General features: G+C 45.3%; 1 protein-coding gene across 2 annotated transcripts; it reads right to left on the minus strand.

Moving 5' to 3' along the window:
• Positions 1–6,710: 6,710 nt before the first annotated feature.
• On the minus strand, positions 6,711–27,307 carry Kifbp (kinesin family binding protein). 2 transcript variants are annotated; one of them, NM_028197.2, is made up of 7 exons: positions 26,205–26,698; positions 23,291–23,389; positions 18,640–18,719; positions 17,700–17,883; positions 14,278–14,362; positions 11,477–11,592; positions 6,711–8,124 (listed from the first exon to the last, which is right to left on the minus strand). In NM_028197.2, the coding sequence occupies exons 1-7, from the start codon at positions 26,616–26,618 to the stop codon at positions 7,249–7,251; spliced, it is 1,854 nt and encodes a 617-aa protein (NP_082473.2). In that variant the 5' UTR covers positions 26,619–26,698; the 3' UTR covers positions 6,711–7,248. The 2 variants fall into 2 exon arrangements, with proteins under 2 accessions (NP_082473.2, XP_006514255.1); XM_006514192.4 differs by lacking the exon at positions 6,711–8,124 and adding an exon at positions 9,529–10,958 and having other exon boundaries at positions 26,205–27,307.
• Positions 27,308–27,780: the final 473 nt, after the last annotated feature.

The raw sequence follows: 27,780 nt of genomic DNA on the forward strand, positions 1-27,780 counted from the left end.
GCCTCTTACATTAGGTTCAGGGGATCTGGCCTTATGTGGAGATCTTTAATCCATTTGGAGATGAGTTTGTCCAGGGTGATAAATATGGATCTATTTACATTCTTCTACACATAGCCAGTTTAACCAGCACCATTTGTTGAGGATGCGGTCCCCCACCCCCCCAGTTCCCCAGTATGTATTTTGGCTTGTTAAAAATTAGGTGTCCGGGCTGGAATGATGACTCAGTGGTGAAGAGAACTGACTGCTCTGGGCCCAGATGACCCAGGTTCAAGTCCCAGCACCCACATAGCAGCTCACTACTGTCTATAACTCCAAGATCTGACACCCTCACACATGCAGGCACAAGCACCTATGCACATAAAATGAATAAATTTTAAAAATTTAGATGTCCCTAGGCATGTGGAGATGTCTGGGTCTTCGGTTCAATTCCATAATTCCATTGATTAATGTGTCTTTCTGCCAATACCATGCTGTTTGTATTACTTTAGCTCTGAGGTACAACTTAAAATCTGGAATTGTAATACTGCTGGCAGTTCTTTTAATTATTCAGGATTGGTTTAGCAATCCTTATCTTTGTTGTTTCCATATGAAACTGAAGGTTTTATTTTTTTTAATTTTTGTAAAGAATTGTGCTGGAATTTTGGTGGGGATTGCATTGAATCTGTAGACTGCTTTTGGTAAGAGATGGACAAACATGGAAGATCTTTCCATTTTCTGATGTCATATTCAATTTCTTTCTTCAGTGTCTTAAAGTTTTTATTATAGAAGTCTTAGCCAGACATGACAGTGTACATCTTTAATCTCAGCTCTTGGGAGGCAGAAGCAGGCAGATCTCTATTAGTTCAAGGCCAGCAAAGGTCTACAAAGTGAGTTCCAGGACAGCCAGACCATGTAGAGAATGTGCTGGCTAGTTTTACGTCAACTTAGCACAAGCTAGAGAGGAGGGAACCTCAACTGAGAAAATGTTCCAATAAGATTGGGCTATTGACAGGCCTGTAGGTCATTTTCCCTCCCCTCCCCTCCCCTCCAAAGGTTCCAAAGGATCTGACACCCTCACACAGACACACACAAACTCCAAATGTACGTTAAAATAAATAACTTAATTTAAAAAGCAGTGATCACGAAGAACAAAGAACGATAGCAGCTGCAAAGGAAAAGACCAAGTCATATGATAAAGGTAGCCTTACCACCTAGAGTACCACCCAGCTTCTTAGTGGAGACTGTAAAAGCCAGAAGGGCTTATACAAGCTCTGAAAGACCACAGAGGCCAGCCCAGACTACTGTATGCAGCAAAACTACTGAGGCATTCTGCTTACTGGCTTGCTCATCGTGGCTTGTTCAGCCTGTTTTCTTATTGAACATGGGACTATCAGCTCAGGGATGGGACCACCCACAGTGGGCTGCCCCTCCTATCACTGATTAAGAACTTGACCAGGTTTTACCCACTGAGCCATCTTGACAGTCTCACACATTGGGTTTTTTGGTTTGTTCTGCTTTGCTTTGTTTTAACTAAGAAGTAAAGAGTGGGAGGCTTTGGAATTACCTTTAAAAAGAAAGATTTATTTATTTTTATTTTATGTGCGTTGGTGTTTTGTCCTTAATGCATATCTGTGTGAGGGTGTCAGAGCCCCTGGAACCGGAGTCACAGACAATTGTAAGCTGCCATGTGGGTGCTGGGAATTGAACCCTGGTCCTCTGGAAGAGCAGCCAGTGAGGCTCTTAACTGTTGTTAAGTTTTGGGTTACTTACTTACCAGCTCTCCAGCCCCAGGAGTTATCTACTTTTTTACAATCTGGGACTCTGAGATCTCTTCAAATGAGCAAAATTTAGGCTACTTTCTGACAAGTCACTTCCACTTATGTGTCGGTGGGGAGAAGTTAGATCTTTATGAGCACCATGTTAAGGAGGAAATGAATGACTAACTGCGTAGGAACGGAAGTCTGCACCTCTTGAGTCACCATACAGAGGGACAGCAGGTCCTTAACGTAAGGCACCCCAGTGCCGCGCACATCAGCAGGCAGAGGGCATCACTTGGATTTTCTCTGTTAAGACTTCCCACGGTTGGGTGACTTTCTGAGCCTCTGCAGAACAGCTGTTGGGTGACCAAATCAGAGATCACTGATTGTGACAAGTCTGCTGATAACAGCAAAGATGAAGGAAGACACTCAGGGACCCCAAGTGAGACGTTCAGAAGGAAGCCAGCCAGAACTCGGCACGGATACAGCTGGTGGCGACAGCTGCAGGTCACAGTGCACCCAACAGCTCACCACACCCAGCAGGCAACCTCAGGTTTTCTTAACTGTATTTTCGAGCCTCATTTTTACATAGAACATCATTATACAACCTTGTCATTTCCGGTAGATAAACATGTAACACTGGGTCATGACCTTCCTGAGAAAGGGAGGACCCGCCTGAAGAGCCTAAAGTTATGGGCAAGCTCACTGTGCAGCCAAATGTGACCTCGAGCTCCCATTCCCCTTGTCTCTGTCTCTCAAGTGTTGGGGTGTAGGCATATGTCCCGACACTAGGTCTGTGCAGTGCTGGGACTTGAACCTACAACCTTGTGCACAATAGGATCTCTACCTCCAGCCCAGTTTTGGGTTACTTACTTACTTTTTTTTTTTTTCAAGACAGGGTTTCTCTGTATAGCCCTGGCTGTCCTGGAACTCAGAAATCTACCTGCCTCTGCCTCCCAAGTGCTGGGATTAAAGGCATGTACCACCACAACCTGGCTTGGGTTACTTTCTTGAAACTGTTTTCCATCCTAGTTTTTCCTAAACATGCTAATAGGGTCTGGAGGTACAGTACAACGGACACTGGGCTTAATGCACGGAAGGCCCTAACATGTCAAAATGATGATGAAAAATAACTGTAGCTGTGCATGGTGGCACGCTCCTTTAATCCCAGCACTTATCTCTGTGAGTTCGAAGCCAGCCAGGGCTACAGGGTGAATTAGAGGCCAGTCTGGTTTCCAGGGTGAGTTCTAGGCCAGCCAGGATTAGAGAGTGAATGTGTCCCAAAAAAATCAAGTCAAATCAAACCAACTAATGAAATAAAACAAAACACAGGGCTGGAGAGATGACTCAGCCATTAAAGGCTAAAAACAAGCAAAAAGAGGAAAAGAAATGCATCCCCATATGTCTTGGGCCGTTTAAAAAAAAAAATACTATTGTCGTCCAAAGATTTGAGGGTTCTGTTTTCACAACTCATGATTAGAAACTGTTCCCAATAAATGAAAAGTGGTTATGGAAAGACTGGTAACATGTAATGTCTACTTAGGGACAAAACTGGTGGGGCTGGAGAGACGGCTCAGTGGTTAAGAGCACTGTCTGCTCTTCTGGAGGTCCTGAGTTCGATTCCCAGCATACATATGGTGGCTCACAACCATCTATAATACAATGTTCTCTTCTGGCATGCAGGTGTACATGCAGATAGAGCACTCACAAACAAAATAAATAAATCTTTTTTTCCTTTTTTTTTTTATTATTAGATATTTTCTTCAATTACATTTCAAATGCTATCCCGAAAGTCTCCTACACCCTCCCCCTGCCCTGTTCCCCAACCCACCCACTCCTGCTTCCTGGCCCTGGCATTCCCCTGTACTGGGGCATATAATCTTCGCAAGACCAAGGGCCTCTCCTCCCAATGATGGCCAACTAGGCCATCTTCTGCTACATATGCAGCTAGAGACACAAGCTCTGGGGGTACTGGTTAGTTCATATTGTTGTTCCACATATAGGGTTGCAGATCCCTTCAGCTCCTTGGGTACTTTCTCTAGCTCCTCCATTGGTGGCCCTGTGTTCCATCTTATAGACAACTGTGAGCATCCACTTCTATATTTGCCAGGCACTGGCATAGCCTCACAAGAGATAAATAAATCTTTTAAGAAAAGAAAAAAGAAAAGAAATGAAACTGGTAACTGAAAAATCCTCTTCATATGGTTTTAATTATGGTTTAGATAATGTGGAATTTCAGGTCAATTTTCCCCTCCATTTGTGAGGAATTTTTCTCAAGGTCCATTCTCATGGAATTGGCAGGACCAGTAGCTTAGTTTTGTAAGAGATCTGTGGTTCAAACATGCCTGCCACTCACCGACTGCCCCATTTTCATAGCATGTTTAAACCCCATGAACACCAGCTCTCTGCTGCCCTCTGTATTGTGAGTGTCAGGGGGCTTTGAGAACAGAACATGGGAGACAGGGCTCTCTAGGGAAGCAGCCAGTGCCTTCAGGACGAGTGTGTCAGGAGAATACAGGATGGGATCTCTACTGCCAACCAGAGACGTGTCCCAGTGTGAAGGGCCACAGAGAGCAAGTGACAAAGGAATGAAGACCAGTTTTCCGGTCACTGCTGGTACTATTTGGCCTTTTCCCCTTTGAAATCAAGCTAGCACTGCCGGGAAAGAAGAGAGGCAAAGGCAAAAGACAGTGAGCTGTGGCATATCCAAAGCCCAGCAGGTACTTGTTAAGCAGACACTAAAATGAGGTTATGAAAATGACCGTATCAGGAAAGGCTTGGCGTGCGTGTGTGTGGGAGGGGAGTGGTGAGGAGAGATGGTTCAGCAGTTAAGAGCACTTGCTGTTCTTGCAAAGGACCCTTTGATTCCCAGAGCCCACGTGGTGGCTCACAACCATCTTTAACTCCAGTTCCATGGAGTCTGACACCCTCTTCTGACTTCCAAGGATACTGTACCCACGTGGTGCATAGACACCCATGAAAATCACCCATACACATCAACATCAGTAAAAGCAAGACTTGAAACAGACAGGGAGGTGCGTTTCAGTTTCCCTTAAGAACAGATTCCCTGTCACATCTGTGTCCTCAAGAAACTGCCCGGCCCTCTATGGCTCCTTTAAGCTTCCTCCATTCCCTTTTAAGGAAGGTCTCTCTCATGAAAAGCTATCAAACAGAGGTTGTTTCAACTCAGGCTTAACTTCCTCAACTCAACGTGACCTAAGCAGAGTTCTGGCTTCTAACCCTACAGGCCTCACTTAAAACATGCTCTGTCTGTGTGCCGCCTCCACTGTGGCTCTTGGTTCCTCCCCCTTAAAAACCTTTAGCATGGCCCGTGGCTTCTGCTTTAAAACCAGAGGGTGACCTTCCCTCCCCATCATCCTGGTCCAAACCGTCTTGTCTCCGACTTGGATCAACTGTATCAACCCATCCCCTGCAGAAGCCCCTGTTCTTGCTCCTTCTTGCTCTTCCAGAGAGGGCCTCATAGAGCCCGAGCCTCACAGTCAGTGGGTAGTTCAAATAGACTTCAAACGTATGTTTCTCCAGCCTCCTGAGCACTAAGAGCACAGGGAAGGAACACCATATCTAGTGTATGCGGTGCTGAGATTGAGCTCGGGACTCTGAGCATGCTGGACAAGCGCGGATCATCTGGGCCATGTTCCCAGCCCATAGGAGCTGGTCTCCTAAAAACTCTCAATCAGGGCCATGAGGTGGTGGTGTACACCTTCAATCCCAGCACATGGGAGGCAGAAACAGGCGGTTCTCTGTGAGTTCAAGGCCAGCTTGGTCTACAGAATGAGTCGTAGGACAGTCAGAGCTACACAGAGAAACACTGTCTCAAACAAACAAACAAACAAGCAAACAAATCCAATTAGATTGGCCAGTCATCTTGCTAAAATTCTAGGAGCCATTGAGCCTAGAATAAAATGTAAACTGTCCCCAACCTACAAAGCTTCCTCCACCTGACGCCTGGTGTTGACCAGGCTGGCTTTGAACTCAAGAGATTCTGGTGCCTCTGCCACCCAAGTACTGAAATTAAAGGAGTGCGACAGTACTCCCAGCAAGATTGTCTATTTTGATATTTCCTCACTGTACAGTCTTATTAGAGAAATAGTCTTCTCTGAGGAAGGAGACTGAGGGAGGGGTGCAGGAGAAGGTAACAGGATCAGTGTGATTGGAATATGTATCAAAATGCCAAAGTGAAATCAACTGTGAATAATTAACATGTACTAATAAAAACATTAAAATATTATTCTCTAAGGCAATACCTTTAACGTGTCAAAAATAAGACTTTTTTTTTCTTTCTTTTTTTTTTGTAACAAGAAAACAGGATGGAGAGATGGCTTAGAACTGGCTCCTCTTCTAGGGACCAGGGCTTGGCCCCCAGTACCCACATGGCAGTCACAGCTGCCTGTACCTCCAGTTCCAGGGGAGTCTGATGCCCTCTACTGGCCTCCAGGGACATTGCAGGCACATGATCCACAGTCATGCACTTGGTATGCACACACACACACACACACAAACACACACACACACACCTTTTTTTTTTTTAAGATTTATTTATTATATGTAAGTACACTGTAGCTGTCTTCAGACACACCAGAAGAGGGCATCAGATTTCATTACAGATGGTTGTGAGCCACCATGTGGTTGCGGGATTTGAACCCAGAACCTTCAGAAGAGCAGTCAGTGCTCTTAACTGCTGAGCCATCTTGCCAGCCCACACACCTTTTTTTAAAAGAACGATTCTTATGGGCTGGAGAGCTGGCTCAGCAGTTAAGAGCACTGACTGCTCTTCCAAAGGTCCTGAGTTCAATTCGCAGCAACCACATGGTGGCTCACAACCATCGGTAATGGGATCTGACCCCCCTCTTCTGGTGTCTGAAGACAGCTACAGTGTACTTAAATATAATAAATAAATCTTAAAAAAAAAAAAGAGAACCATTCTTACAAGGAAAAAAGAGGTAATAAAAGTAATTACTAGTTGAAACAAGTAAATTTATTATGTGCAAGTTCTTCAGTCCTATAATTAAGCCATTTTACAACATTATTAAGTTTTTAGTATTTTCAAAAGGGAAAGATTTATTTGGAGTTTAAGAAAGTAAGTATTTTACAAAGAATGACATCTGAAGTGACTTTCTCACATTCAACACAGCAACAGGCTCTTCTACCAGGTACACTACCCAGTGTTGTTCCTAGTATGAAATCTAACAAGTACTGTCAGCAAGGACTTAACATTTAGAACTCTAGGCAGGAGATGTTTATACTTAAACAGGAAAACAAGCGATCGAAAATGCAAAACACCTGTCACTTTAGCAAGGCAACTTACATAATTAGGTATAAATTATTAATTTATGGTGCTTAAGGTCCTAGCATAGACTCGGGTACCTGCCTGCTTCTGGAGCCCAGAGTGCATCCCTCTGGCCCTGGCGAAGGTGACTGTGGGGCTGGGCCTCATTTGCTATAGGGGAGGGGAGTGGCTTCAAGCTGCACGTCTCTTTCCTTTGACCAAGGCTTAGGTCAGGGCCATCTTGGCTCTGAACCTCTCCATTTTTGTTGGGAGGAGACTGACCATCTCTTTACTAAGTTCTAACTCAACCTCTATTTCCTGGGCAGCCTCGGGGTGAGTTTCACAGTAATCAACAATAAATTTGTAATGTTCCAAAGATGTTGCCAAATTCTCTAGCTCTTTCTTGGGATCTGCAGTGATGATTTTGCCATACAGACGAGCTACCCGGAATTTAGCTAACATGGCCGGGCGGAGGACGTCTTCCCCGATGTGCTCAGGAAAGACTTTGTTTGGGTCTCTCAGGGAGTCTAGGAAGAGCTGGTAGTACTTGAGTGCCGACTTATTCAGGCTATTTATTTTTTTGACAATGTGTGAGTCGGGGTCCCTGAGCTTGTCAGCAATGGCGACCTTCAAGTCCATCATGTCATAGTACGCGTGTGCGATTTCAAACTGAATCTGCCTGCTGACCAACAGGTAGTACTGTGGGTTCAGGTCCACAGTCAGGGGCTCTAGCATGGCTATCCTGCGCTTGTGCATCTTGCACCGTCTCTCCATGTCAGCCTCAAAGAACGAGAGCACCTTGAACAGAGCGCTGTGGTCCTGGACAACTTCAATGTGGTCAGTGACATACCCATCGATCTGGAAGAACTCCTTTGCCTCACACACATAGTGCTGACCCAGCAGGAAAAGCTCCCTGGCTTCTTCAAAATCTAAGGGCCTCAAGTATCTCACTTTCTCCTCCACTGCAGAGATGGCGTCGCACAGCTCCCCAGTTCCAAACTGCACAGCCCTTTTCCTGACGCTCTCCTCCTCATCTAGCTCCTTCTTGCGTAGAGCTCTGAGCTCCGACTGCTTGTCCAGGTCAAGCTCTCCTATGTTGTCCTAAATGAAGAGGAGAAACCACAGTGAAGCTCTGGAACACACCTGTAATCCCAGCCGTTAGGAGGCAGAGGCAGGAGGACTGCAGAATGGACTAGCCTGGACTAAACAGCACGTTTCAAAGCTGGCTGCAGGTACACAGCAAGGCCCAATCTCAAAGAACAAAGAGTTGGGGCTGGAGAGATGGCTCTATTGCAGAAGACTCAGGTTCAGCTCCCAGCACCGAGGCCACCAACCATCATTAAAATCCAGACAATCCAATGCCCTCTTTTCACTTGCTTGGACACCAGCAGACATATAGTACACAGACATGCTCGTATACTTCTCATATTCATAAAATAAAGGAAATACAAGAACAAAAAATCAGGAGGCAGAGGCAGGCAGACCTCTGTGAGTTCAAAGCCAGCCTGGTGTACACTGATGGTTACAAACAAATTGCCAACCTAAGGATAAGATCTGACACGAGGTGGCTGGCTCACATCTGTAATTTCAGTTCTCTTAGCTAAGCCGTCCCAGCAAGGCTGAGGCCTGGGTTCCACAGTGAGTTCCAGGCCAGCACATACTACATGGTGGTATCTGCCACGGATCCTGCAACCTGAGATTGTTCTCCAGGACCCTCATGGTAGAAGAACAGTGTCCTTCAAGTTGTCCTTTGACCTCTCACACATGCACATGCATGTACGTGGATACACACACTAAAGTAAATCAACTAAATCAAATATATATAAAAATCAAAAAATAATGACAGTGCATCATAGCTGAAGCAGGTTATGATCTTTTCTGAACATGTTAGGTGAGTGTTCCTCTAAGGAGCCACACCACAGGCCCACTGAGATCTGAAAACCTTTTTTCTCACCAAAGATTTATTTTTACTTGTGTGTGTGTGTGTGTGTGTGTGTGTGCGCGCATCTGTTTTCAGGTGCCCAGGGAGACCCAGGCTGGCTCTCACAGCCTGAGTGCCGAGGTCCTACCCACGTGCCACCTACCCTGCACCAGACATCTTCTCCTTACTGCACCCACAGCCTTTCAAGTCTCTTGAGGTAAGGGTTCCTGTAGGCCAATCTGGCCTGGAACTTGTTACAAAGCCAAGGGTGGCTCTGAATTCCTGATATTTCTGCCTCCCTTTGAGAGCTGGGATTACAGGCCCACACCAGCACACCGTATTTATGCAGTGCTGGGGACTGAACCCATGGCTCTGTCATGCTAAGTTGGTACACTATTACCTAAGCCACATCTCCAGCCCACAGAATGTCCTATCTTAATGTTCTTTTCCCAAAATGATCTTTTCTCAAACTTAAGCTTTTTGGTTTATTATTTTTACAGCTTTATAAGTTCTATATTATTTACAATTAAAATTATTTTATTTCCATGCACAGAGAAAAAAAGAAAAGCACAAAAACAGAAAACTTTATTTTCTTTTTTTAAATAGGTAATTTATTTTATTTTTCTTCTTGGTGGCTAGAAATTAGGGTCCCACGTAGATTAGTAAGAATGATTAAGGTACAGTTAATATTCAATAAGGACTCGGTATATTTCAGATGAGTTTGTTCGTGCGTGTGTGCATGCGTGCATTCGCAGGAGCCATGGCACATGTGAGGACAACTTGCAGGAGTTGGCTCTCTCCTTCTACTGTACTGGACCTCAAGATTTGGTAGCTTTATCTGCTGAGCCAACTCACTAGTCCTGCTTAGGTACTTTCTGAGGCCTTTATATGTTAACTCTCATAACAACAAAGTTAAGCAGGCATTATCATCTGTTTTGTTTTTAAGCTCTGGAGCTGTGCGTCACTTAACTGCTGCACTTAACGGCCATGTTTAAGATTTTGAACCTTTAAGATTTTGTCAGTCCAAAAGGCAACACTGCAAAGACATAAAACTGAGTGAGAACTACTCCCTGCCTTTGAGGACCTGCAGTCTAACACTAATTAGGCCGTGTGTGGTGGTCCGCTCTGTGATCCTAGCACTAGGAGGGCTGAGTTGGAGGCGTGCTACAGATCTGAGGCCAGGCTGGACCACCATAGCAGCAGGGCTAAACAGAGAGCCTGTCTCCAAACAGGATCACAGCACAAACTCGGGAAAGACTAAAAGACAGGAGCACCATGAGGAGGGTCTCATGTATGCTCTTAGTCACTTGTTTAGGTCAGGTGAAAGGCTTGTGCCACCACACCAAATCCCATCTCCTCTTTCTTCCTTTCTTTTTAAAATTATTTTTTATTTTATGTGCATAGATTTCTGTGTACTGGGTTGGTGCCTGATATCTGTAAAGACCAGAAGACAACATCGGATCCCGTGGAACTAAGATACATTTGATTGTAAGCCACTGTGTGAATGCTGGGAACTGAACCCCAGTCCTCTGGCAGAGTAGCCAATGCTTTTAGCCCCTAGCAATCTCTGAAGGCCTTACTCAGTTTTATTTGTTTGGCTGGTTTTTGTTTTGCTGTGTCTTTTAGAGACAGGGTTTCTCTGTGTAGCCCTGGCTGTTCTGGAACTCACTTTGTAGACCAGGCTGGCCTCAAACTTACAGAGATCTTCCTGCTTCTGCCTCTTGAGTGCTGGCATGTGCTACTATGCCTGGCTTACAAAATAGAATTTAAGTGACTTAAGACTATGAAGTTCAAGAAACAAGATGGTATCTGTGGAGGATTAAAAAACCCTGCTCATTCAACAATTAGTTTTAAAAATAACCACTATTTACTGGGACAATCATGTGACAACCGGGATTTGATGCTGACCCCATCCTCCATAGTCCTGACAGCCTAGCTGAGGAAAGGGTTCCAGAATGAGGTGGTGTTCTGTATGGTCCTTACCAGTTGTGGTGCACACTCATTATCCCAGCACCTGGAGACCGAAGGAGGATGGAGAGGCTGAGGAAAGGCTGAGGAATGACCGGCTTAGACTACAGAGAGACTGTTACAATGAAAAACTGCGAGTAGGGCTGGAGAGGGACTTCCATCAGGAAAGTGCCAGCCATAAGCACGAGGACCCCAGTTGGATCCCCAGGACCTACACAAACATGCTGAGCACGGTATCAAGTACTTATAACCCAGGTGCTAGGGTGCAGGATAAGTGCATCCCGGGGGCTTGCTGGGCTACCCTGCCCAACCTAATCACCTAGTCCCAGGACCAGTGAGAGACTTTGTCTTAAAAACCCAGGCTGTCCACAGGCAGACATATACATGCCCCCAAACCTGCATATACACACAGGCACCTAAACACTCACGTGTTCTACATGCCCGTGCACACACACACACACACACACACACACACACACACAAAGTAAAACTCAAAACAACAAAACACATAGTGGGCCTGATGATGAGCCTCACTGAAGCTGCAGGCCACTTCCACGTGCATACCTGCATGGAGAGCTGCGCGTTTTGCATCAGAGTCAGGCAGTACTTGATCCAGCATCTTGCTATTTCCCCTTTCCTCTGATGGTAAAGCTCTGGCACGTCTCCTTCAACTTCAGGAGCTAAAACCACACAGGACTGTAGGTCACGGTCATGTCGTCTGCACTGTGCACTGTCCTCTGCTCTCAGCGACCCTCACTAAGCAGAGGCCTACCTAGGCCCCGGCCGCGCGGCACTCAGTGTTGAGCTGCAGATGCTCCCTGTTTTCTTATGTCTCATCTGCAGGTAAAAACTACCATCACAGGCTGGACAGATGGCTGGCTCAGTGGGTAAGAGCACTGACTGCTCTTCCAGACGTCCTGAGTTCAAATCCCAGCAACCAATGGTGACTCACAACCATCCGTAATGAGATCTGACTTCCTCTTCTGGTGTGTCTGAAGATAGCTACAGTGTACTTATATATAATAAATAAATAAATCTTTGGTCTTGAGTGAGTGCGGCCAGGGAGAGAGAACAACAACAACAACAAAATAGCCGGGCAGTGGTGGCACAAACCTTTAATCCCAGCACTTGGGAGGCAGAAGCAGGTGGATCTCTGAGTTTGAGGCCAGCCTGGTCTACAGAGTGGGTTCCAGGACAGCCAGGGCTATACAGAGAAACCCTGTCTTGAAAAAACAAAAAAACAAACAAAAAAGCCCACAAAAAACAAAAACTACCGTCACAATGTATAGTTCACTTTTAGTAGCTTTTCTTCATATATTATGAAGCAAATAAGATTCATATATATTCTTTATCAACTCTTAAGTTGTATTTTTAAAAAAGATTGATTGATTGATTGATTGATTGTATATGTGTACACTGTAGCTGTACAGATGGTTGTGAGCCACCATGGGGTTGCTGGGAATTGAACTCAGAACCTTTGGAAGAGCAGTCAGTGCTCTTAACCACTGAGCCATCCCTCCAGCCCCTTAAGCTGTGTTTTTAATACATCATTACACACAATCAAACAGATGCTTCCTGTTTCAGTCATTCTTCCAGCAGAGGGGATATGCTATTTCCAATTCTTCCTATTATGAACAATTCTAGGCTACAGATCTCTGTATGTACATCTGTCCAGAATCTGGACCGATCTCTAGAAATGAAATTTACTAGGTCAAACAGTTTATACAGTTTAAAGTATTTAAATAAGCTGGGCATGGTGGTGCACACCTTTAATCCCAGCAGAGGCAGGCAGATTTCTGAGTTCCGAGGCCAGCCTGGTCTACAGAGTGAGTTCCAGGGCAGCCAGGGCTACACAGAGAAACCCAGTCTCGAAAAACAAAACAAAACAAAACAAAACAAACAAACAAACAAATAAATAAAAGCTGCCAAATTATTTTGACAGATGCCGTATCCACAGTGCTCTGTGTGGGACAGAGCATGAGGAGAGCCGTGGCCCCGTCATTTCTTACCTTCCTCCCACACCTCCCGGCCTCGGGCTGGGCTGGGCTTGCCTGCATACACACGGCCTCACTTCAGTCCTCAGCATCACGTGCACACAAAGCAGCACCCAAGCCAACCTCTCAGACAGACGGGATGAGAAGACAGCCCACGCCAGCAGTGCAGAGACCAGAATGTCAGTCATGGAGAACAGAGACATCACACAAACCCCAGGACAGCTGATGAGACAGAATACGCACTGCAGGCAGGACGGCTTGCTGTTACATGTCTTGAATCTGCGTGTGTGTGTCTGCGCGCGTGTGCGCACGTGCACACAAAAGAGAGAGAGAAAGAGAGAGAGAGAGAGAGAGAGAGAGAGAGAGGGAGGGCAGGCGCGCACGCGAGCTCACCTTACTCTATTATTTAGGTTGACCTGAAACTTGAAACATAGCCCAGGCTGGCTGGCCTAAGATTTGTGGCACTCCTCCTGCCTCAGCCTCTGGGGTGCTGAAATTCCAGGCATGAGCCATTATGCCTAGCCTGAAGATATTCTCACTCTTAGGAAAACATGCATTGGAGTATTACATTTGTAAAAAGGCCTAACGTATAAAACCTCCACTCAACTAGGTCAGAAAGACAAATAAGTACAGATTCACAAATATTACCAACAGCAGAGCCCGGCAGTAGTGGTGCAAGCCTTTACTCCCAGCACTTAGAAGGCAGAGGCAGGTGAGTTCAAGGCTAGCCTGGTCTAAGGAATGAATTCCAGGGAAGCCAGGGCTACACAGAAAAACTCCATCTTTAAAAAAAACCAAGCAAAACCAAGACAAAACAACAGAAAACCCAAACAAACAAAGGAACAAATGAAAAACAGCAGTGGATTTAGGGGAAGGTGTATGGTAATTGTATTCTTATAGCTTTTCTAAAGCTTAAATCAGTTTCAGATTTGAGGTTGGAGAGACAGCTTCATGGTTAAGAGCGCTTGCTACTTTTGCAGAGGACCCTGGTCCTGTTTGCAGCACCCACACCGTGGCTCACAACCATCTTTAACTCAGTACTGTGGGATGAGAACCCTCTTCTGACCTCTGCAGGCACCATGTATATATAGGTGCGCGTGCACGCGCGCGCACACACACACACACACACACACACACACACACACACAGACAGAACACTCACACACATAAAATAAAAGAAACCAATCTAAAAAAAGTTAACAAAGTTTCAGAATTCCAGATATGTTTTTAACCTGTAGTAACTTGTGTGTGGTACACGCCTGTCACTGGAACCCTTAGGACACTAAGGCAGGAGGATCGTGAACTCAAGGCCAACACAGGCAAGATCATCTGAGTGAGAAACCCTCTAATGAAATGTACATGCAAACTTACTGTCTTCTGTAGCTGGTATTTTTCCAGTTTGACCAAAAATAACATTAGCAGCTGACAGACAATGTCTGGCTTCCATAAAACAGAGCTGTTGGGAAAATAAGCAATAACAAATGTAACTATGACAAAGCCTTGTTTATAACTAGCAGCATCTATATTTATTAATATGGGGAAAGCTATACTATCAGGAAAAGTTCCCCACTAAAGGGGTCTTGTAGAGTTGTGGTGGAGAACAGTATTATCTGTTAAAAGAAAAGCTACCCCAGAGAATAAACTAACAATGTCCCACACTCCGATGGGAAGGTGACTGAAGACTGACAGTCCACCCAGTCACAGTGCTCTGCACTGTGATAGACACACAGAGTGTCCTGTGTGGTATCAGCTCACCACGCCCTCAGGTTCAGCCTCAATAGCCAAAGTGCCATACACAGTCCATCCTTAGACCATTTACACACTGTTAGAGGACTGTGGACTTGTGTGAGGTTTAGAGATCCTTTTTCTATTTCTTTTTTCTTTCTTTCTTTCTTTTCAATTTATTTATTTTATATATGTGAGCACACTGCCACTGTCTACAGACACACCAGCAGAGGGCATCAGAAGTCATTACAGATGGTCGTGAGCCACCATGTGGTTGCTGGGAATTGAACTCAGGACCTCTGGAAGAGCAGTCAGTGCTCTTAACCACTGAGTTATCTCTCCAGCCCACTCCTACCCCCCAAAATTCCCCTTTTCTATTTCTACCACTCAGACAAAAACTAGGAATAAAGTCCTATCTTTTTCACTAGTCTATCTTCTTCTTCTTCTTTTTTTTTTTTCTCTTCCCAAGACAGGGTTTCTCTGTGTAGCCCTGGCTGTCCTGGAACACACTTTGTAGAGTAGGCTGGTCTCTTGAACTCAGAAATCTGCCTGCCTCTGCCTCCCAAGTGCTGGGATTAAAGGTGTACGCCACCACACCTGCCTTACATTTCCAAGTTAACAGATTTCTACAGATAAATTTTCTGGAACTACTTTGCCAATGCCTGTAAAGAACTCATGATTCAAATCTAGGCCCAGAAAATGTCTTCAACACTTTAAAAACATCTCTGTGTCAGCCCCAAACACCTGCTATCTGTCATGAACATGCAGGATCACCCGGCAGAATGAAACCTGCCACAGATGGAAGGTGCCCTCGTTAGAGAATGCCTGCTTCCTGTCAGTGAGCTTGAATAGTGGTCGTGCTCCTTCACACTGAGTTCAGAGCTATCACTGAGACCAGCTGGGTGTCACGAGCACCAACAGGATGAGCAGCCGCAGGTCACCTGAAGTAACTTACTTGGCTCTGCTCAGGCTCCTAACCATGGTACCACTTTGGATCTGTCCAGATTGTCTTTCTATGAGCAGCCACTGCTAAAGACAGAGGGAGGGCCTTGTGCCCTCTGGGTAGCTGGTTAATATGGGACTCGCCAAGCAGCACAACTGAAACAGATGCCCGTGGTAACAATATCAACATCACTTTCAACCATGGCTGCAAGCTCTCTTTATGTAACAGAACTTAGCTAGTTGTGATGTAGAAAAACCCAAAAAGTATGGGGTCCAAGGGAGTTCATGAAAATTATCACATGCTCCACAAAAGAAATGTTTAGCAACTTCAAAGGCACATGGTATCCAGTGCCAGTATCCAGACATTTTTGTACTATGAATATCCATGGAGTTTTAGGTGTTAATTAAAGTTGTACTGAACAAGGACATTTAAAATTGATTAACAGGGGCTGGAGAGATGGCTCAGTGATTAAGAGCACTGACTGCTCTTCTGAAGGTCCTGAGTTCAAATTCTAGCAAACACTTACAACCATCCGTAATGAGATCTGACACCCTCTTCTGGTGCATCTGAAGACAGCTTAGATGTAATAATAAATCAATCTTTAGTTCGGAGCGAGCAATCTTCATTCCCAGCAACCACATGATGGCTCACAACCATCAGTACAGCTACAGTGTACTCATATACATAAAATAAATAAATAAATCTTTTAAAAAACTGATAAACAAGGGGGCCCCAACAGCTGGAGGGAGGGGGACAGCAGAGGGGCCTCCAAATGATGACCACGATGAAACAGAGTTATAGGGGCTGGGTATGACTGAATGCAGAAAGCCTTACTTACACGCTTGATCTAAGACCAAACTCTTAGAAGTGATGCCGCAGTCACCGCTGCCCTTTCTCTTCTGCTAAAAGTTTTTCTGAGTGACACTCTGTGACATAACTTAGGGGCACATTTGCAGAACCAACTAACAAAGGCTTAGAAGGAAAAGGCTGAGGGGAAGGTGCAGGCCACTGAGGGGTGAGAGAGCGATGTGATGCTGGTAGGCTAAGATTTACCCAGTGTCAGAGCTTTAGGAATGAGAGCTACACCAGTGAGCATTGCGGTGCGTGGTGGTACATGGTCACAGCTCTGGGAGGCAGAGGCACACTGACCTCTTGGAGTTCAAGGCCACTCTGGTCTACAGATAACCAATTTGGCCAGCCAAGACTACACAGTGACACCCAGCCTCCTCCACCACACACACAAATTAAAAAAAAACAAAACAAAAAAAACCCCAAAGGATTTTAGTATTAGAGACTAAAGGACTTGCCGGGGAGTGGTGGCGCACACCTTTAATCCCAGCACTTGGGAGGCAGAGGCAGGCGGATTTCTGAGCTTGAGGCCAGCCTGGTCTACAGAGTGAGTTCCAGGACGGCCAGGGCTATACAGAGAAACCCTGTCTCAGACAACCGAAAAAAAAAAAAAAAAAAAAAAAGACTGGAAAACATGGACTCAAAATACATAATGCGAAGTGATTTGGATAAGCAGCTCTAACGCTCTCATTTGTCCCAAAGGGACAGTTCAGAAGTTTGTCATAAAATCTGGAACTCTACAACTCAGCACATATTTTTAACATCAAAACTGATTATTGGAGAGCAGCTAATTGTTAAAAGTAACTGAAACTCATCACATGCTTTTATCAAAGCCCACATTTAACTGCCAACTTCCTCAGACAAATTCTCATCGTTGTAAGATTAGCATTACACGAAGATAAAATTTTATCTGCAGGAAGATAAAACTGTGCAATTGAAGGTAAGACATCCCAGAAGTAAAATGTCCGTGTGCTGACACAGAACTGAACTGCTGTTAGGTAACTTGTCCTTTGAGGGGACAGCAACATGCAGGGGGGCATGACAAAAATCAGCACTCAAAGATTCAAATGGAGGGGGAGGGGAAGGATCCTGACCAGAACACTGCATGAAATTCTCAATGATAAATACAACCATTATCTTTTTTTTTTAAAGATTCCAAGCATTCATGCATTCAAGCATCCCAGCAGCTAGCTGCATTCTCCACCCAGCTTTAAGTCCTGCCCTGCCCCAGCCTGACCACTGTCAAGGCCGCTGAGTAGCTGCTGTGGACACAGACCTTATTGATGTAGAACTGTGATAGAGTAGCGGCGTTGATGGCCCACTCCATGGGGTGGTAGGCATTGTGTTCAAGCTGGCGTTTCAGTGTGCTGTGGCAATAATGAGCGGCCTTCTCGAACATTTCCATGTGCTGGTAGACTTGAGCCAGGTAATACAGGTTATGAGTATAAACCTTCTCAAATCTGTGAAGAAAAAAAATTGACATTTCCATAATGGTTTACAATTTATAAGAAAATTTCATACATAATTGTGTTGCACATGGCCCTTAGATCTGACAAACAAGAAAACTGGGTCTCAGAGTTGAACAAAATCATGGAGCTTGTAAGCGACAAATGGAGGGATTTTTTTGTTTTGGTTTTTGGTTTTTCAAGACAGGGTTTCTCTGTATAGTCCTGGCTGTCCTTCCTAGAACTCACTTTGTAGACCAGGCTGGCCTCAAACTCAGAAATCGGCCTGCCTCTGCCTCCCGAGTGCTGGGATTAAAGGCGTGTGCCACCACGCCTGGCTTGACAAATGGAGGTTTTATGCACAGAAGCATCCACACCGAATCCTGGAGGAGCACTACGAAGCAGCAGACACCATGAGTGCATTCTTCTTTATTTATTTATTTATTTATTTTTAATTTTTGGATTTACATCAAGTTAAGAAACCAGCTTATCTTTTAAAGTTTTAAATAATTATTTTATTTATCCTGTATATTTATATATGTGAATGCCACATGTTTATAGATGTCAGCAGAAGCCAGTGACAGCATAATCCCTTGGAGACAGAGTTACAGATGGTTGTGAGCCACCATGTGGGTTCTGGGATTGAACCCGTGTCCTCTCACGAGCCGCTAGTGCTCTTAACCTCTGAGCCAGCTCCAGCTCCAAGTGTGTAGTCTTGAGCAAGCTCTAGTGAGACTCTGAGGTATCCCCGTGCTATCTGTGAAGACTAACCTTTTTGATCTCTCTTGTTCAGTAAGTTTCTCTTCTTCAGGAAGAAAATGCTCAGTCGGGTCAAGAGGCGGGCTCCCAATCTGTGGTTAAAGAACATAGCTCCTTATAACTTTAAACACAAACACCAAGCGCTCTCTTCTGGAGGGACTGCAGAAATGACCTTTGTCTTTGTCTGAGACAGCTTTACCATGTGACTCTGAAACTCAGGCTGGCCTCAAATTCATGGTCTTCTTTCCTGGAACTATGGGCAGGCAATTGCTTTTTTTTTTTTTTTTTTTTTTTTTCAGATAGAGCTGGAGAGATAACTCAGGGGTTAAGAGCACTGCTGTTCTTCCAAAGGACCCAGGTTCAATTCTTAGCACCCACAGGGCAGCTCACAACTATCTCTAACTCCAGTTCCAGGGGACCTAGCACCCTCACACAAATGCAGGCAAAACACCCATGCACATAAGAATAAGTGAATAAATAAATAAACAAATCAATCAATCTCTAAAAAGACAGGGTCTCACTCTACAGCTTAAGCTAGCCTAGAACTACTCACTATGTAGTCCAGGGTAGCTTCAAATTCCCATCAATACTACTGTCTTAGTATTCTGAGTGCCAGAAGTAAAGGTGTGAGCCATCATACCTGGCTTTAGTTGAATAATTAGTATTTTGTATATTGCTTTGTCTACTAAAAAGGCTCTATTAAAAACCTATATAAACCAGCCAATGGTGGCGCATGATTTTAATCCCAGCACTAGGGAGGCAGATCTCTATGAGTTCAAGACCAGCCTGGTCTATAGCAAGACTACACACACACACACACACAAACAAACCCTATCTTAAAAATAAATAAACAGGTAAAACAAGGGATGGAGAGATGGCTCAGCAGTTAAGAGCACTGACTGCTCTTCCAAAGATCCTGAGTTCAATTCCCAGCAACCACATGATGGCTCACAACCATCTATACAGCTACAGTGTACTCATAAACATAAATAAATAAATCTTAAAAACACACACAAAAAAAAACAAGAAAAAAAACCAAAACAAAAAACCCTCGGGCTGGCAAGATGGCTCAGCGGGTAAGAGCACTGACTGCTCTTCCAAAGGTCCTGAGTTCAAATCCCAGCAACCACATGGTGGCTCACAACCACCCGTAATGAGATCTGACGCCCTCTTCTGGTGTCTCTGAAGACAGCTACAGTGTACTTACATATAATAATAAATAAATCTTTGGGCTGGAGCGAGCAGAGTTGACCAGAGTGAGCAGGACAGAGGTCTTAAAAATTCAATTCCCAGCCGGGCGTGGTGGCACATGCCTTTAATCCCAGCACTTGGGAGGCAGAGGCAGGCGGATTTCTGATTCGAGGCCAGCCTGGTCTACAAAGTGAGTTCCAGGACAGCCAGAGCTATACAGAGAAACCCTGTCTCGAAAAACAAAAAAAAACAAACAAAAAAAATTAAATTCCCAACAACCACATGAAGGCTCACAACCATCTGTACAGCTACAGTGTACTCAAATACATAAAATACATAAATCTTTAAAAAAAAAAACCCGGGGCTGGTGAGATGGCTCAGTGGGTAAGAGCACCCGACTGCTCTTCCAAAGGTCCGAAGTTCAAATCCCAGCAACCACATGGTGGCTCACAACCATCCATAATGAGATCTGACTCCCTCTTCTGGAGGGTCTGAAGACAGCTACAGTGTACTTACATGTAATAAATAAATAAATAAATCTTTAAAAAAAAAAAAAAAAAAAAAAAAACCCTACATAATTTTGGAGGAAGAAATGATGTAATTCTAATCTCAAAACAAAACGCCAGGCGGTGGTGGCACACACCTTTAATCACAGCACTTGGGAGGCAGAGGCAGGTGGATTTCTGAGTTCGAGGCCAACCTGGTCTACAGAGTGAGTTCCAAGACAGCCAGGGCTACACAGAGAAATGCTGCTTCGAAAACAAACAAACAAAACAGCTAAAATAGGCTCACAAACACCACCTTACTGCAAAGCCTGACCACCTGAGTTTAATCCCTAGAGCCCACAGGGTGGAAAAAGAACCAACCCCATATGCATATATAGTGCGGTGTACACACAAGTAAATGAAATAAAACAGAAAATCTACAAAAGTATAAAAATAGTGATTTATATCTTCTTGGGTAATGGTGCTTAAACTGTCAATACTAATGAAAATCAATTCAGGGAAGTAAGGATAGTGTTTTGCTTTGTTTTATTTTTCGAAATAGAGTTTCTCTGTGTAGCCTGGGTGTCCTGGAACCTACTCTGTAAACCAGGCTGGCCTCAAACTCAAGATTCATTAAGTGTTAACATTACTGTTTCAATAGCTAAGTAAGAACCAGGGGTCACAATGATTACTGTGTTAGGAGCCAATCTCTTATCTATGATGGTTCCTCATCTATGAAAATGTTTCAATCATAGCACATCCTTCATACGGCTTCAGGGTGACTCAATTACTGACTATGCACAAATCCATTACAACATGAAGGCTTCTGTGTGGGCACAAACGCTGACCCTTTGTGAGGACAGTCCCAACAAGTCTGTCCTTGCTATGGCTTCTGTGGTGCTTGGCAATGAACCCAAAGCCTAGCACATGCTATTACAAACAGTCTGCTTTCAGGGGGCACTCTATAAATTAGGACAGTAACAATGGTTAAGGGAGTTATTACCTATAAAGAGTGTCTGTAGGTACTCTAAATACTGTTTATGAACTAAAGCGCTGCTGACATCTGTCTCGTAGGCAGAACTGGTACCTCACTCACTGTTCCTGAGCTGGAGACAGAAGGATCACAAGTTTGAGACCAATTCTGGCTACACAGTGAAACCTGTCTCAAACAAAAACAAGTAGCATATCATTAATGGGTTTTAAAGCCAGTAACAGCAACAGTGATAATTCACAGAAAAATACTGTGCATTGATAATTTCTTTCCTGGAGAAGAAGAGGAGAGGCAGATGGTCACTGGCTGGTTTGCCATCTTGAGGACTGTGACTCCTGAAGTGAGAATTTCCATCTGAGTTCTGCAGAGCCTCTGAAACTGGTCAGCCCTTCCTGAACTGCACCCCGTGGGGAGATTGGAAGCTGCAGTGGGTCTAGCCCAGCCCACTATGTGCTTCTTATACAGAGATGCATACGCTGCATTTCAGACATGGGTGAACATCATCAGGAAAAACATGGCCCTGAACAGGCTCCCTGACACAGGGCTCTCAGAACAGGCTCCCTGACACAGGGCTCTCAGAACAGGCTCCCTGACACAGGGCTCTCAGAACAGGCTCCCTGACACAGGGCTCTCAGAACAGGCTCCCTGACACAGGGCTCTCAGAACAGGCTCGCTGACACAGGGCTCTCAGAACAGGCTCCCTGACACAGGGCTCTCAGAACAGGCTCCCTGACACAGGGCTCTCAGAACAGGCTCCCTGACACAGGGCTCTCAGAACAGGCTCCCTGACACAGGGCTCTCAGAACAGGCTCGCTGATACAGGGCTCTCAGAACAGGCTCCCTGACACAGGGCTCTCAGAACAGGCTTGCTGATACAGGGCTCTCAGAACAGGCTCCCTGATACAGGGCTCTCAGAATACAATAATCGCAACAGCAGCATAAAGGTGACCTTGCAAAAAAAGCAAACTCTCAGGCCCAGCCCAGAACTGCTGCAGAAAAGCCTGAAGCCAGGTCTGCTAAGGTTTGGGGCTTGGTTTAAGACAGTCTTGGTGATGGCACAGCTGGTCTTGAACTCCTCCTCCAAGTTGCTGGGATTATAAGAGCCTCCATGGCCTATTGAGGCTTAACAAATCTTTTGAGTGCTTCTGATATCACACCACCGCCACAAAGATTTCAGATGCGTTGTGCAGGTAGTTTGTTTCCCTCAAAGCACTGCTGTCCTTAATGAAAACAAAGTAAAATCTGTCATCTAAGTACAAAAATGAGCTGGAGACAGCTCGGTGGTTACGAGTACTGGCTGTTCTTGTAGAGGATCTGGCTGGGTTTAGTTCCTAGCACCCAAACAGTGGTTTCAAAACTGTAACCAGATCCAAGAAATCAGATGCCCTCTTCTGACCTACAAGGGCACCAGGCATGCACGTAGTGAACAGATATACACACAGCAAACAATCATACACACAAAATGAATACATCTAAAATAAATTAATACAAAAGTACTCAAATGGTCTATTTGGGGAACATTAGAATATTCCCTTTAGGGTTATATTAAGACTATCTTTGCCATTATACTGTACAGAAGGATTAGTTTTAAGAAGCTGTCTTCAATATGCAGTAGTAATTTCAGACACCTCTAAAGAGAAGTTTCTGGGTATATTGATAAATCCCATTAATCTCATAAATAGGAAATTCCTGTGTGTGCACGTGCTTGTGTTCCTCACCTCGTTTTATGTGCCAGGGTCTCTCATTGGCTCGGGACTTGCTGAGTTGCCTAGGCTGTCTGGACCCTGAGCTCCACTGTCCCTGTCTCTGACTCAGCACCGGCATTCCAAGTATTACTTGTACCACCTCACCCAGCTCCTTGCTATGGCTCCTGGGGGTCAAATTCAGATCTTCATGCTCGCAAGGCAAGCACGTTATAAAGGGAGCCACCTCCACAGCCCACCGTTTCTTGACTAGTTTTTATCCAAATTTACATTTTTATCTGCAAGTAACCCACCTCTTTCATGTACTGACTGTACAGGGCTTCCGATGACTCCAGGTAGGTCCGGGCGGTTTCGATCTCTTCCCTTTCAGACCACAGGATGCCCAGGTTATTCTGGAGATCAGAGAAAGGGGACACGGTAACTGGACGCATCCAGTGAGGGTGAGTCACAGTCTCAGTCAGCGTTTGTAACGGCAGGCTTGGCCCTCTTTGTTTTCACCACATCGCTTCCTGCCCGTGAGCTGTCCCGCTGTCTGTTACTACAGCCACAGTCCATGCGGCCAAGCCAGCCTGGACTAAACCTGAAACAGACCATTCCTCCCTTTCAGTACTTTCAAAACTATTGTAACTAGCTATGACTTACGTACAGGAATACTACTGATATACCTTATCAGGTAGGGTGAGTGAGTGTGAGTGTGTGAGTGTGTGTGTGTGTGTGTGTGTGTGTGTACGTGCATCTTTTAAAATCAAGGTTTTAATACATAGCCCTGCCTGTTCTGAATCTTCCTGTACAGACCAAGCTGGCCTGGAACTCAGAGCTCTAGCTGCCTCAGTTTCCCGGGTGCTGTGATTAAAGGAGTGGGCCACTTGCCCTGGCTCTATGCATCTTAGCATAACATTTACCTTATACTTACTTTTCTTGTTTGTTGAACTGAGCTCTTAGGTACACCATTACTACATATGCAAACAACACTACTTAGTTATTTTTAAGTTTTAGTTATTATGTTAGTGTATGGGTATTTTGCCTACATGTGTGTCTGCGGAACACATGTATGCAGTACTGTGGAGGCCAGAGAGAGTATAGGATCTGCTGGAGTTACAGGTGGCTGTGAGCCTTCATACGGGTGCTGGAATCCAAGCCTTAACCTTTGGAAGAGCAGCCAGTGCTCTGAAGCACTCTAGCCCTCCATGAGGTACTCTTACTTTAGGTGCACCAAGATGTCAAGCATGCATTTGAAAATCAATAAAATACAGTATACACTGCAGATACCCTTTCAAAAAGCTGCATGTTAATATCCATCCATTTTGTGTGTACCTACATATACTGAGGTGTGTATATGGAGGATTACAAATGGAGTCCATTCTCTCCTTTTAACATACGGGTCCTAGAAATGAAACTCAAGTTGCCAGGGCAAGCGAAGAGTGCCTTTACCCCAGGCCACCTCTCCAAGACCTCAAAAGGTTTTAAACTTCTTTAAAAAACAAAACAAAACTTGACTTTTCTGTTGCTGTTCCAAAATACCCTGACAAAAATCAACTTTTAAAATAAGGATTTATTTGCTCTCAGTTTGGAGAGATTGTTGTGTTGTGGAAGGAGCACAGTGTGGCCGGGGTGACTGAATCCACACTCAGTAGAGGGAAATGTCGGCACTTGCTGGTATTACCCAAGGGAGGCAGCCACTCACATTCACAGTTTAACCTCTTTGGAAACACCCTCCCAGATGACAAGGGGCATCTCTTGATTGATTCCAAATCCAGTCAACACAGGGTTAAAGCTTAATTTAGGAATCAATGAAGAAGGTTACTTTATTCTTTTTCCCTTTGGTTTTCTGAAACAAGATTTTTTTCCCTGTGTAGCCCTGGCTGTCCTGAAAGTCACGATGTAGACCAGCCTGGCCTCAAACTCAGAAATCCTCCTGCCTCAATTTCTGGGATTAAAGGCGTGCACCACCATCACACTGAAGTGTTGCTTGAACTGAACCCCTTACTAATGTCTTTAGCTCCCAAACAAACATGGAAAATATCCCTATCTGTGCCACCTGCTGGAGCTGTGAGCAAAAGGGACAGGCAGTGCCTGTTAGTATTTGGCTTTTAATTTTATTGAGCCATCATAAAAGAATATGGCATACCATTTTCTTCTAAGTTTTGAGACTTTCCTGAAAGGCCTACCTACCCAACAATCAAGCTTAGTAAATATTCCCTGGTACACATATCTGGACTGGAGGATGAAACCATCTATAACCCTAAGAAAGTAACCTGGCACAACAGAGTCCGACATTATCTGTCTTTTTTCCCCCATAGTGTGGAGATGAAACCTGGAGCACTAGGTAAATGCTGTACCACTGAGCTACACCCAAGGGCCTGGAAAACTCTACCCACTATTTGAATTTTGAAATGTTATGTTCTCCAGAGCAGAAAGTCGCACTTGCTGCTTATAAAAATGTAAAGGATGGAAGGTGAGATCAGTTTGGACCAGATAGAGTTAGTCCAAACAAGAGTTCCGATAACCTCAGCAGGGAGGCTGAGGTGGGGGGATCATGGGTTAAAGGCAGCCTGGGCTACAAGACTCTGAAAGGAAAAGGGGGAGGGGGTCCTAGCACTCAGGAGGTGAAGACAGTCGAAGTTAAGCATTGCAGACACAAATGGATGTCTAAACACAAACAAAAAATAAAAAGTTATTAAAAGGTTGTCGAGACAGTTTAAGGAAAAGGTACGAATTCCTTGCTGAGCAAACAAGATGAATGTGGTAAAGAATAAAGTTTTAAGATTTTGGCCATTAACAACAACAACATTTAAGATTGGATCATTCTTGCGATCCCTTGTCCTGTTCATTCCATTCGAATCCCGTTGGATTATTTCTTCACAGAATGAAACTAAGCTTGTCATTGGGTTGGGAGGCGCTGATTCGGACGCTTAGGTTTTCTGCCCAGGATTACGGAAAGTAGCAAGTGAGGCTGGAGTAGGCGGCGAGAACTCAGAGGGAGTTGGTAGGCAGATGGAGGGTAGGTGTTATGACAAATTAAAAGGGACTAAACTTCGCTATGAAACCCAGGCTAGCCAAGAACCCAAAGCAATCCTCCTGCCGCAGCCTCCCTAGTACTGGAATTTCAGGCCGGGTGTTGTGCAATGCTGGGGACTGAACCAACTGAGAGACGTGCGCAGCCAGGAGGAGCGTTTTGGATGCAGAACTCCCGCCTCAGCATCTCACCTGCGCCTGGATGTAGAGAGACACACAGCCGAGCGACAGGCGGTAGGGGCGCAGCAACGACAGGCACCTGACCAGATGCTCCTCGCCGGCAGACAGTTCCTCCGTGTCGATGTGGTTCACACCAAGGTGGAACTCGACCACCGCGAGGCGCAGCGCCCGCTGCGCTCCGGGGCCCTCAGCCTCCCGGGGCTCACCCGCGCCCAAGGCCTGGTCGCCCGGCCCATCGTCAGCAGCCGGCTCGTCCTCGTCCTCGGGCGCCGGGCCCAGCAGCGCGCGCACCTCCTCCAACAGCGCGCGCGCGCCGTACTTGGACTTGTACGGCTCCTTCTCCGGGTTCTTGTGCAGCTCCACCCGCGACAGGGCCAGCGCTGCCTGGAACTTCTCGCGGATCTCTGGCCCCGGAGCGTTCGCCATCGCGGCCTGAGCTGACGGCCGCCTCCCCGTCCGTGGACCAGCAGCCACTGGAGGCCTCCGCGTTGCGACACTTCATTTACGACGTGTCGTGACTGTGGAGCGCCGACCAATGAAGTCGGTAGAGGGGAGCGCTAGACGCTCGGCAGCAGCCAATGGGAGGATGTTCTGGTCGCCACAACAGCCGTCGTCAAGGAAACGAAGCTGTCAGGGAATACAGAGCCTTCCGCTGCTACCCTTGAGCAGTATGGCTTCTCCTGCTTCATCCCAAAATGTAGTTTATACAAAAATGTTCAGAATCAGAATGATTCTTAGGGGTAAGGTACTAGCCTATCGTAAAGTCAATCCCTAGCTTAAATGAAATTTAACACTAACATCTTTCGATAACTGCTCAAGTTCATAGGCAAGAATCTTTCACCACTAATGTATTACGCTATCACAGTTAAAAATTATAGTTGTAGGAAACTACAACCCAGGTACCCAGGTCTCAGGGATCAAATTCAGATCCTCAGGCTCAGCCTCCGCAGCCTTTACTTACTAGAGCCACCTCACACCACCACCGCCCAGTCCCTGAAAATTCTATAAAGGCTCTGAGCTAGGCATGGTGCCAATTATCTGCAGGCTGACACAGGGGCCAGTGTTGATATGTATTGTAATGCTAAATTCTGTAGCCTATGATTAAATTCTCATGCTTACCAGCTTTTGTTGTACAAACTTTATTCCTTAATTTAAAACTTAATTTGGTTAAATAAAAATGGCTACAGCTAGCCGGGCGTGGTGGCGCACGCCTTTAATCCCAGCACTCGGGAGGCAGAGGCAGGCGGATTTCTGAGTTCGAGGCCAGCCTGGTCTACAAAGTGAGCTCCAGGACAGCCAGGGCTATACAGAGAAACCCTGTCTCGAAAAACCAAAAAAAAAAAAAAAAAAAAAAAATGGCTACAGCTGCCGGGCGTGGTGGCACACGCTTTTAATCCCAGCACTGGGGAGGCAGAAGCAGGCGGATTTCTGAGTACAAGGCTAGCCTGGTCTACAAAGTTCAGGACAGCCAGGGCTACACAGAAATCCTGTCTCGAAATAACAAAAACAAACAACAAAGGCTACAGCTAATAACTGCAGGGATCAGAGGTAGGTGGGTTTCCTTGTTGAGCATTGGAGAGAGTAGAAC

Source organism: Mus musculus, chromosome 10 (genome assembly GCF_000001635.26).
Source record: "Mus musculus strain C57BL/6J chromosome 10, GRCm38.p6 C57BL/6J".
NCBI classification, from domain to species: domain Eukaryota; kingdom Metazoa; phylum Chordata; class Mammalia; order Rodentia; family Muridae; genus Mus; species Mus musculus.